At 42.2% G+C, this 12,090-nt stretch overlaps 1 protein-coding gene across 1 annotated transcript in view; it reads left to right on the forward strand.

Annotated features, from left to right (window-relative positions):
• The window catches only part of TIMP2 (TIMP metallopeptidase inhibitor 2), a 28,452-nt gene extending 16,561 nt beyond the window's left edge, over positions 1-11,891 (forward strand). The window contains exons 2-5 of the mRNA XM_007430966.4: positions 3,726-3,826; positions 5,218-5,326; positions 8,289-8,413; positions 9,277-11,891. Coding sequence (XP_007431028.1) covers positions 3,726-3,826; positions 5,218-5,326; positions 8,289-8,413; positions 9,277-9,474 — 533 coding nt within the window. The 3' untranslated portion in view covers positions 9,475-11,891. The remainder of the gene's footprint in view (positions 1-3,725; positions 3,827-5,217; positions 5,327-8,288; positions 8,414-9,276) is intronic.
• Positions 11,892-12,090: the final 199 nt, after the last annotated feature.

The raw sequence follows: 12,090 nt of genomic DNA on the forward strand, positions 1-12,090 counted from the left end.
TTGGATGAGGGGGCTGGAAATGATCCCTGCCTAAAGCTCTGGAGCAGTGTTTCTCAACCTTAGCAACTTTAAGATATGTGAACTTCAACTCCCAGAATTCCCCAGCCAGCATGGGGAATTCTGGGAATTGAAGTCTACATATCTTAAAGTTGCCAGGGTTGAGAAACACTGCTCTGGAGAGTCACTGTCAGTTAAAGTAGATAGTGGTTGAGTTCACATTGTGTGTTAAACTATGGTTGGGTTTCAACAATAATTTGTTGGGGTTCACGTATTATATTAAATCACCATAACCATGGTTGACAAGTCAGAAGGCTGTGTTCACGTAACACTAAGCCAAAACCAAACCACCTTTTGGCTGGGTGGAACGTGTGAATTGAATCATTACTAACCTAGCTTGGCCAAAGGTTCGGTTTTCAGTGAAACAGCTGTATATGGGAAATCTGTTTCTAAGCAGGAATGCTGAGTCAGTTTTGTACTGTTTTTAACTGCACATGGAAAATTTGTCAGGCTCAACCCAGAAAAACTCTATATCCAGCAAAAACAGCAGAGTTCTGTGGTATATTGAAGACTAACCAATATATTGTGGCAGCATATTTGACAAAGCAGGATCTGAGTTCATGAAAGCTGAAACTGTAACGGTGTTTGTGATGCCAAGAGTCTCTGTTGTTTTTGCTGCCTGCAAGAAGCTAACTTACTTGCTCTTCTGGAATGTAGGCCCAATTAAACTGATTGGCAACATGTGTATGAAAAAACAAAGCTTAGTATTTGTTTTTGAACAGTTTAACAGTGGAATTTGTCACTATAGGATTCTGTGAGTTCCTGCTGATGAAACCGAGAATTTATAATACTACCCGTTTTTTCCCCATAAAGCACTTACTACAGTGATCTGCAGTTCAGTTTCTGACACCTATGATTTCATTTTAAAATCCGTCTCTATTATAATTGCAAGAGAAATTGTAGAAAAAAGAGGACTGCTTTGGCAAATTAAGCCCCCCCCCAAAAAAGGTCAGCCAGAGGCATTAAAGAAGGAGCCTCAACTGTTACCTTCATTTATGGCAGAGAAGTAAGGGAAAAAGCTTTTATCTCAAACAAATCTAAGTATTATGCAATACACAGCATATCTATACTGACACGTCTTATACCCTGTGATTGGATTGTTTGTTGCGGTTTCTGGTTATGAATTATAGTGCTCTTTATGGATTAGGTGTGGTATATCTGATTAGTTTCTACTTATATGGTTTTCAGTCTGTGGTTAGTCTGTTGGAGGTTAATATGTGGAAAGGCTGATCCACATAACCGCCTTACTGTGGTGCAAAGATGCCCCACTTACCATCTGCTGAGGACATGTCCATCTTTCAAACAGTCCGCTGTTGAGGCAAGCCAGAACGGAACCAAATTTGTCTGGACAATCCATGGCTTGCGATGGCATGGTTGGGGCCAGTGATCTGCTTGGCTGCTGTTGGCCCACTGGGTCTGCTGTGGACCAGTCCTTTCAGTCAGGTTGCTGGGCCCGATGTCCTGCAGTGCAGTTTTGGCTTGCCAGGGAGCCCCAAACTGCAGCTGCTTCTCCCCCCCCCCACACCTTTGGAGCAGGTGATCAGTTGCTTGATTTAGAGCAGTGTTTCTCAAACACTTAAGATGTGTGGATTTCAACTCTTAGAATCCATGCTGATTGGGGAATTCTGGTTGAAGTCCAGACATCTTTAAGTTGCCAGGTTTGAGAAACTCTATTTAGAGGGTGTAAAGTCCAGCCTATCCCTAATTTAATGTATGTAACTGAAAGGATGGTGGAATTCCCTTCCCAATAGCCCTGGCTTCTCAGTTCTGCTGCTCACAGAATGTTCTTCTAAAAAACTCCATTCCATCATAGAGCATTTCCTGGGCCGCAGCATAGAGCTGTTCAAACACACTGATTCAGCATCCCTGCACCCAGGAGATACAGCAAACTCTAGATATTTGGTGCCACCTAGTGGTCAATAGAGTAGCCCGTCAGTAATTTTGAAGCAGTTAGGTGGAAGTACCTAACAGCATTTCACAGCTCGAACACTCTCACTCATGCCTAACTCCTATTTTGAACTCCAGCTGCAAGAACCCTTATGCAGAGGGTGCCTCTCAGCTTTGCAAATCCTGGCGGCCACAACTTTGCAGTTAACAGGGAAACTATTTGTTTCAGTTTAGCTGTTAGGATGATAGGTCAGCAGTCCTTCGGGAAACAATTAGGGGAAAAAATGATTAGCTGGAGCACCTTCCAGGCATCACCTGGAATACATTCTGGATGGCGATTGGTGGTGGCTTTTCCCGCGGTTGGTGGCATTCAGATTTCAGCCAGGGAAATCCACCAATCGCTGCCCTTACAGTGTTGCATGAGGCATGGGCAGGTGAAGGGCAATCTATGGGGAGAGCATGATTTATGCTGTCACAATTTCCTCTCAGCTCTGGGGCCAGAGAAGAGCACAGCCACATGGCAGAACTGATGAAACTGAAGTCCATTCCTTCTGGGAAAGATTTGGTTTCATCTGTTTATGTTGGCAGGCAGTTTATGTTTATATTAGAGGTTTATACATTTATATTTGTTTATATTAAAGGTGGGCTGAGACAGTTTGCAGCCATAAATCTCACTGGAGTTTTGCTTAGCTCTAAGGTCCACTGTAGCCAGATACAAAAATTAGCTTAGAATAAATAAATAAATGTCCTTGAGTGAATTCTGAGCCTAACAATTGGTTTTCAGCAGCCGAGCTGAACTGAGATCACAATCCTTTCACACAAAAAGCGCATTTCTTGTTGACTCGAGCTTTCTCAATTGGATAATCTAGATGAAACTAACAGCAACAAGCTGGCTTAGTTGTTGGAACTGTCAAGCAATTTCAAATCAGGAATTACTCAGAAATGTACCAGGAGATCCCAATCTGATTTCAGTCTGTGCCTGCTAGGCGCAGCTTAGATTGTTAATGGGTTAGTTTCTTGTGCAAACTCAGCAAATTGTGGTTTTTAAGCAACTATGGTTAACAAACCATAGTTAAATAAGCCATGTTAAATCCAGTCTGAGTTTGGGACTGGGTGCTGTCTTGCTTGGCCTGAGCCCAGCATGAATATCTTGATTGTCTTTAAATAAAAGTATCTTCTCTCCTGCTTTTTATTTCTTCCTTTTGCTGAAACCAAACCCTCTCCTTCCTCCCACCCCAAAACCCACAATTGCATGAAGATTTTATGTACAAAGAGGCTGAAAGTAAAATATTTTTATCTGAATCAAGTCTCAGTGTGTTTAACTTCATTATGGATGAAGAGTCCTGAATTTTAATAGCAAATCCATTTGACAAGAAAAGCTATTAACCTCTATTTCTTGTATCAGTATTCTTACAGCAGCACGTTTTAGTTAAAGTAATCTTCTTTGTCCTGGAGGCTGCTTGCAGATAATGCAGACATTATCCTTATCTCTGAAATAAATAGAACAAGGTGGCATTTCAAATATTGTTGCAAGCTTGAAGGAGTCTATAATCATAGAACTGCAGGACGGAAACAGCAGAAAAGGGCAAAAGACTCTATTGTTGGCAGCATGCAACATAAACTGCCCCCAGGATTAATAACTCCAGGTTTTGCTTCTGAGAACAGCCGGAGAAGGAAGAAGAGTGAGATTCACGGTTGTTTCATTTGTGGTTTGCTTTGGAATAGTTGAATTCCTCACCGGCACTGCATCTTTCCACTTCTTTTCCCTCTTTGTATTTCAGTGATCAGAGCAAAGGCTGTCTCTGAAAAAGAGGTGGACTCTGGGAATGACATCTATGGAAACCCCATCAAACGCATCCAGTATGAGATCAAACAGATAAAGGTAACCAACAGCTACATGAGAACCACAGCTTTGGGTATGTGCATGTATCTGTGCCTTATGCATACACACAAAGAAGAGAAGCACGGCACAGTTCAGAGTGAAACAGCAGAGGATCTATAAACCTCTTATGCTAGTGCTATCTAGCTAGTGTAATATAATTAGCTAAAAAGGTGGAAGAGTGCTAACTGGAGCTGTTTATGCCGCCTGGACATTTTCTATAATGAAGGTTTTTTTTTCCATTTCAGATTCTCAGCTGCCCTGTTTAGAACTATTAGAATATCCCTAAATTCCCAAACAGGAATACCTTAGGCTAACAAAAGGATAAGAAAAAGGTGGGGGAAGAAAAGCCTTCTGATCCTAGCTGGTTGTGTGAAAACATTGAAAGACCCCTCAAAAGCAAATAAATCAAGGGCTTGGTATATCCTGGAGTTAGATCCAATTGGCGTTCCATTCCTGCCCTGATTTAAAGAGAGAAATGCAGAAGAGCTATCAGTCTGTATCCTAGAGACATGCTGGAACCGGTATGGCGGAAACAGCAGTATTGGCTTCCAGTTTCCAGAACTTCTTTGGAATTGGTCCCTTAATGGGCCATTTGGTTTCCCTGCATTTCATCTATAAAAGTTTGTCCCTCTGCTGGAGAAGCTGTTGGAAATAATGTCCCTTTTCCATATGTCAAGCTTCTACTCTAAAATAACTTGATCTTGGGTCTCAGTGCAACATCCCATTCACCCAGATTCAATTTTATGATTTTTGAAATATCCCTAACCATAAAGTTAGTATTTGTCAAACGGAAATCAGTTGGATATAAGATCACATGCTGAATGATGGGATTCACATACCATATTAACCTATCATGTAGTTTCTTTGGTTTTGGTTTAGCAATTTAGGTTTCTAAATCTCAGTTTATGGCTTGACACAATCTGAATCCCATCATTTTAATAATGGTTAATAGGTGGCATTTTTAAATTGAATAGGTGGCAACATTTTATTGGCATATTGATTGATTTCTCAAAGAGGAAAAATAGATAGGGAGAAATATGACTGTCAAAAGATGAAAGAAAATTGTGAAATCATTGGTCACTGTCTTTTGAGAAAGAACTTGGGATAATACTGGAAACACTAGAATTGTCTTCCCCAACTTGATGCTCTCCAAATCTGCTAGACGACAACTCCCACAGTTCCTAGCCATGATTTCTGGAATGACACCAGCACATCTGGACCAGTTTGGAAAATACTGTACCAGAAACATGCCTGACATTATGATTAGCATGAGGAAAGGCTTGTGCATATAAAGATCTCTAAAGAGTGTGGTCCATCTTATTTTTCTAAAATCATAACTGGCATCATCACTAACCTCTACTCTTGGCCTCATCCGCTTCTTCCCTTTCCAGATGTTTAAAGGGCCGGAACAGGACATTGAATTCATCTTCACAGCTCCCTCCTCAGCAGTGTGTGGAGTGACACTGGATGTTGGTGGCAAGAAGGAATATCTCATTGCAGGTAAACAATAACTCTTGCATAGCCCAGAAAAGCAGGAAGAAATAGTAAGTCAAAGAAATGAAAGGCATGAAAGACAAAGAAAAAGAGAAGGAAATCTAAATCTAGTTTTTACCACCACCATTCAGTATACCTCTCCCTATATTTCTGTCCTTGGAAACCATCCTTACTTCTATCATGTCCATACATTGCTTCATATATTGCCTTGGACTGTTGTCAGAAGTTCAGAAAAGTGGAAAAGGGATGCCATTACTCCATTGGCTAGATACTGTTATGGAGTGAGGAAATCAAGAACATGCAGAACATGAGATTGCTAAATTAGTTGCCAGAAATCCAGGTTTGGATCTTTGCTCCAGTCTGGAAGCTCAAGTCCTTGAATGAGTCACTCTTTCAGCCTAAAGCAACTATCCATAACTAGGTGCCATTTAGACATGTTACAATGGTATCTGCTGGAATTCCTAGCCAGCATGGCTCAAGCTGTTCTGAATTATCTTACCAGGCAGCTGTAAAGTGAATACATCCTCCATTTTTGGAGGAAGGGTGGTATACAGAATTTCCTTTGGGTTAGATTACTGTAATGGTTTCTTCATGGGACTGCCCATGAAGATAGCTTGGAATCTATCAGGATTCAGCAGACAGCTTTCACAAGTGGAGCAATATGGACCCAGTTCTCAAAGAACTACATTGGGATTTGTTTCTGAACTCAGTTCAAAGTGTTGCTGCCTACTGATAAAATTTAAACCTGTTGGGACTCATTTCCCTACATAATGGTTCCTTCTATACCATTCTGCCTGTATATGAAGGTACTCACTAACGACCAATTAGTGAATGCTTATTCTGAGGAGGCTCTGAGAACCACAGCAGAGGTGCTGGCAGGCGTTATGCAGCCCCTGGGCCACATGTCTGGCTGTCCTGGCTTGGTGAACCCACCCATGATGGCCAAATCTTATGGACACTATGACTTGTTCAACCACAGTTTTATCAAAATCCTGGCTTAGCACTGTTGGAATCTGCCACTGTGCACAAAGGACAATATTAACCAAGTTAGTATTTTAATGATTGGGGTGCCAATGTTGATGGGACTGTCATGCACACAGAGTGGGTGTGGATTTGATTTGAGAGTAACTGTTGCTTAGGAGTGTGCTTGCTAGGGGCCCTTCTGTACTTTTTTCTTGCTGGTGTGTATTGTTGTCTGTTTTTTCCCCAGTCCTGTTGCAGCATTCCAGAAAAGGATGATAAATCTAGTGTGGTTTTTTTTAAAAAAATGATATGTAGGTCCACCCTGTGCAAGCTGCGATATACTACTTTGATAAAATTGAGGGTTCTTTGGAATCCATGCCTAATTAAGTTTTTAAATCCTTGGGGTTTTCAGCTTAGGTAAAAGTGATTGAGTGGAGGCAAGACAGACATATTGAAAAATATGAGTAGTGTAAGGGGGAGTAAAGAGGGGAAAATGGGGAAAGGTTTTCAGGCTCCCAAAAGAGAAAGCTGTGGGACAGTTTAAGTACATAGATAGCAATTAACAAGCTAAAATGTACTCATGAAATCTGTCGCAGCAAGAATTTTTGTTGACTTTAGCTTCCATGATTTTTAAGAGAGAAAAACACCCAAAATAATTCTTGCAATTAGCTGTATAGCAAGAAATGCAACCTCACATTTGGTGATCATGTACCTTTAGGAACTTGGTACTAGAACTTTACTGAGGTGTTTGGCTGTTTCTTGGAAAATAAAGTAATGAACAAACAAGATCATTGAACAGGCTCATCTAGTCCAGCTTCCTGCTCAATGCAAGATCCATAATGCAGGATCTTATAATACATCCACAACAGGGGGCTGTCCAGGTTCATCTTAAATCCCTTCAAGTTGGAAAATGTCCCTGAAAAATTAGCTGAAATCCACTTCCCTAGCAACTTCCACCAACTTCCAAATAGAAGAATTCTGTTTCACCTTCCTCATGATGGCTCTTCAGACATGTGATGTTTGCTGTCAGTTGCCCATAATGTCTTCTTTTCCAGATATAGCCATTGGTGAGGGCAGCAAGGGGTGGGGGAGTGATGCAACACATATCCTCATGTCATGATGTAAAACCTGTGAGGTATGTGCTTGTTGGGACAGCAAAATGTAGGGGTGGAATTTATGTTGCAACCACATTCCACATGGCTCATCATTTTGACACAATCTCAGTTTGCCACATATGCCTGCGTTTACAGGCTAAACAAATTCATTTCTTTGAAATGTTCTTAATGAGATTTGCTTTCCAGTTCCCTCACCATCCAGCTTGTTCTTCTCTGGGCATAGTTCAGTTTTTCAGTCGCCTTAGAATGAGGTGCCCAGAAATGGAGAACGGTATTTCATCTGCAGCCTAACATGGAATAGAGTATAGCTATTATTTTTATACGTTTGTTTTTGAAAAAATGAATGTGAAATGGGCATGCTACACATTAAAGCCCGAGGTGTCAACTTCATATTTATTTCCATGAATATATTTTGGTCCTTTTAGGAGGGCTTAGAAGAAAAAAAGTGGCTGACTGCAATAAGTTAGGGGTGATAACTTAGCCTGGGTGGGGGGCAAGAGAGGAGTAACAGGGATTGATTGTGGAGAACCATTTTACCAAAGTACCTTCAGTAAATAGTTATGATAGATGATGCCCATTGTGGCAGCCATTTTGTGAATGTTCCAGCTTCCCCACAAGGGCAGCCATTTTGGGAGTCTATAGTATGATCTGGAAATTCCAGATGTGCCCACCAGCCACCTTCCCACCCCCATCCCCAACTGACTGGAAGCTGTGTCAGGAGAGTGCGATTACTTTATAGGTCAAAATCCATTTTAACTCTTGCTTTATTTACCACTGAGATTTTCTGATCAAATTAAGAGGGTGGCTAGTGCAAAAGTTGACTCTGGGAATAACCAGGAAAATGCCCTCTGGCCTGCAGGCTGCTATTCATAATTGCTTTGTTCTCCCAGGGAAATCGGAGGGCAATGGCAGGATGCACATCACCCTGTGTGACTTCATTGTTCCTTGGGATTCCCTCAGTGCCACCCAGAAGAAGAGTCTCAACCAGCGGTATCAGATGGGCTGTGAATGCAAGGTAAATCCAAATGAGACCCTTTCAACTTTGGGACCTCTTGTGAAGAGCAGAAGAAGTGTGTTCTTTTAATCAGTGGCTCCTGTGTGCTTTTTTGCTGACCTTCTTGGAGGCACTGGCAGAGTGGAGTATTTATTTGTTTAGCTGAAGAACTTCCAACCCACACCAATCCCCAAGGACTCTGGGTGGTATACAGCCTCAAAACAAAATAAAAAGCCATGGTAATCAGTACCAAAAATCAGAATCAAAATCAGAAGGCAGGCTGACATGAAATAGATGTAACTTGCTTCCAGAACTGCAAACAGGTTGGGTTGTCCATACGTCTGCTGGGAGAGCATTCCACAAAGTGCAGGCTACTAGAGAGAATTCCTGCTCTCTCATCCACACCAGATAGGCAGACTCCATTCTGGCAAGGTATTGCCTGGTATCGTAGACCAGTGTTTTTTCAAACTTGGCAACTTTTAAGATATGTAGACTTCAACTCCCAGAATTCCCCAGCCAGCATGCTGGCTGGGGAATTCTGGGAGTTGAAGTCCACATGGCAAGGTTGAGAAACACTGTCATAGACTCAGGGTTGGAAGGGACCTTGGAGGTCTTCTAATCCAACCCCCTCCCCAGAGCTGGGTCATTCAGGGCTTTAACATACTTGAACTGGACCCAGAATGCAAGGTCTTTAAAATTTGCATAATTCCATATTGATGGTGTTGTCCTGCCAGTAGTCTTGCACACTAACCTGCTGGATTGCTCCAATGTTTGGTCCAAAATGCTGCAACAGATGGAACCTGAATCTAATGCCAGCAGAGCTGATCAGATCTTTGATCATAGTGGTAGGAAATCATGAAGCTACTGGTACTTTTTCTCTGCAGATTTCCCGCTGCCCCTCCATCCCCTGCTATGTCTCTGCTCAGGATGAGTGTCTGTGGACTGACTGGGTGACAGAGAAGAACATCAACGGGCGGCAGGCAAAACACTATGCCTGCATCAAGCGGAGTGATGGTTCCTGTGCGTGGTACCGTGGAGTGGCTCCCCCTAAACAGGAGTTCCTTGACATTGAGGATCCTTGAGTCCCTAGGGCACCAGCAGCATGGCTTGCAAGGAACTAGATTGGTCCACATTTGACATCGCTTCCTGGAAACAGCATGAAAATAAAATCTCATGGGCAGGCCAATAGTGGTGGGTGGAGAGTGCTAAGGAAGGGGATGTTGAGGCCATTCATATGTTGCTTATTCTGCTTCCTCTCCTGTGCCGTTCCAGCGAGCGTCTTCTTACTCTGTGGATTTCAGCAGCAATGTGCCAAGGTATAATGGAGGAAGCCAGTATCAACAGTATGATTGGCTGAGAGGTGTTGTCTCTGGTTCTGGGTAGCAGGCCTACCAGGTTCTTATTGTCTTGAGAGGACATCCCTCATAGTGAAGACAGCTCCTTACCCTTCTCTTTCCCACTCTCCCGCCTTCTGCTTGTGTCAAAACCCTTCTTCCTTCCACATATGAATTGATTCCACACTTACTGCTTTAGAGTCATTCTTTTCTCTTAGCCACATAAACACAGACCCATGTGGTGGGCTGAGATTAAACATGCATCTTGGGCTCCATGAAAGCTGGTGGTTTTGTCATCAGTCATGGCATCCTTTGGCACTGGCAAAGAGAGCTGCATTATTTTCTAAGGACTAAGCAACCCTTTGAGAATTGACTATCAGAGGGAGACAGTGTCCCCTTTCACAGGCAACATTTGGAAGTGGGGAGGCTAATCAGGTTAAAAAGTTAGTTAACAGGTAACATGTATAACTTGGAAGACATACAAGAGGTATATGCAGCTTCTAGCTCTGCATCCTGAGTTGTCAGATTTCAGTAAAAAAAAGAAAAAAAAGCGTTCCAAGATATGGACTTAGTCCATATACTTTATCCACCTTCTTTTGCATACTTGTGCCATTAATGTAATTCTGATTTTACCGCCTCTCTTAGCCAGTTGTAAGGTTTGCTATTCTATTAGGATTTTAGTACTTTGTGGACCAAAGGAGTTGTCATCCTCCGCCTCCTCCTGCTTCAAACTTCCTGGTACAAAATGATTTTTAATCAGACCCACAAAACTCCAAGCCCTGCCATCTGCTCTATGCAGAAACTAATTATTGTAACAAGAATTCCCCAGAAGGCAAACATTTATATTCTCTTCCCAAATATGTGATTAGAAGAGCTGGCCAGTGGTATACCTTTGTAAACTGTGATGATAAATGCTCCTTTGGAGTACTGACAAAGCCCTCCACTGTCTGAAAAGGAGTATTACTCAGCTCTTCTGTCTCTAGCCTTCCCCGCCCCCTTCTGAGCCAGTCCTCTCTTTCCTGGGGCTCCCCAAGCTCTGCGTGCCACCCCTCTTTGCAGTTCTCAGACATTGATCTGAAGGATACTCAGACTTATTCTTAGCTAGGCCTGCCCCGTGGCCTTTTCATGCTGTTCGTCAAGGTAGAATTTAAAGATGTCATACTGGGCCAGTCTGTTGATTTCAATATATTTTTTAAAAAAGGAAAAGGAAAAAGAATCTGTTCAGTCCAGTATAAGACTCCTGTTTTGCTTCCTGTACGGTTATATCCTATGTGACATTTACCTTTTTCTTTCTGTTGATACTTTTTGATTTTTAATTTTTTCAATTTGTTTCAGCAATCAGTTGTATCATTCCTCTATTATGTTTTTTTTTTTAATGTCCTTGTTTAGCTGTTAGATTTGCACTTATTACTTTGTAAAGGGGTTCTGCATTGGAAGCTTTTAACATACAGTGGGAAGAATGTCAAGATGCGCGGAGGACAACGTTCCTCCCCTTATTCCGGAATGCCAGCGGAAGCAGTATTCGGTCCCAGCATTCTTCCTCCTCCGGTCTCTCCTGCAGCATGCATAAGTCTTTTCCAGAGGCTGGAGGTGGCGGCAACACGTGACTACTTCTTGCTAGCCAAACTGCAGCTCTCAGCCTGCCAGCAAGCAAGCAAAGTTGGCCATTCAAGTAGCAGTGAGAAAAGCAACCCCTGCAAAAGACCTATTTATGGAAAAACAGTATAAAAGACTCCTCAATTGGCTTAATTTATAGCTGTGGGTTTTAGTGTCACACTGAACCTTCCCTGAAGCACCCATAACAGAACTGTTTCCCCTCCACGCCAGCAATTCAAAATATTTAAAAAATAATAATAAAGAGTTTACATTATTTTCAAATCTTTGCTTAGTGAGTATGAAAAAAATAAGTAACTTGCTACCGTAATTTAAAGCTTTTTGGGGAGCAGCTGGGGTGGGAAGATTGTTTGGTGGGTAGAATAATATGGGGTGGGCTGTTTTTGTTGTTGTTGGATTCTGAAAGCTGAGATTTTCTTGTGCTGGGAACACATGAAAGTTGTTGAATAGACAAGCAGACTGTGCATGTCTCTGACGCTTTGTATAATTCGTATGTGGACACTTGAGTCTCCGGACAATAAACAGTATTATCAAAGAAAAAGGGAACAGTCTCTTTGTGTGTGGAGTACACTTTTGTTTCTGCCAAAGGGCAGCCAAAATTCCTCCAGGGCCTCTTAACCACTGAATAGTTCCAGAATATCAGAATGGAAGAATGCAGGCAAACCAATGGAGGCCCTCTTCCTCTCCCCAGCCCCAGCATCAATTGCCTTAAATTTCCCCCTCCACCTATTTCCAGTATTTCTCCCATGT

Source organism: Python bivittatus, unplaced genomic scaffold, assembly GCF_059951505.1.
Source record: "Python bivittatus isolate LINGU-HERP-01145 unplaced genomic scaffold, Pbiv_v1 ctg000220_np1212, whole genome shotgun sequence".
NCBI classification, from domain to species: Eukaryota; Metazoa; Chordata; class Lepidosauria; order Squamata; family Pythonidae; genus Python; species Python bivittatus.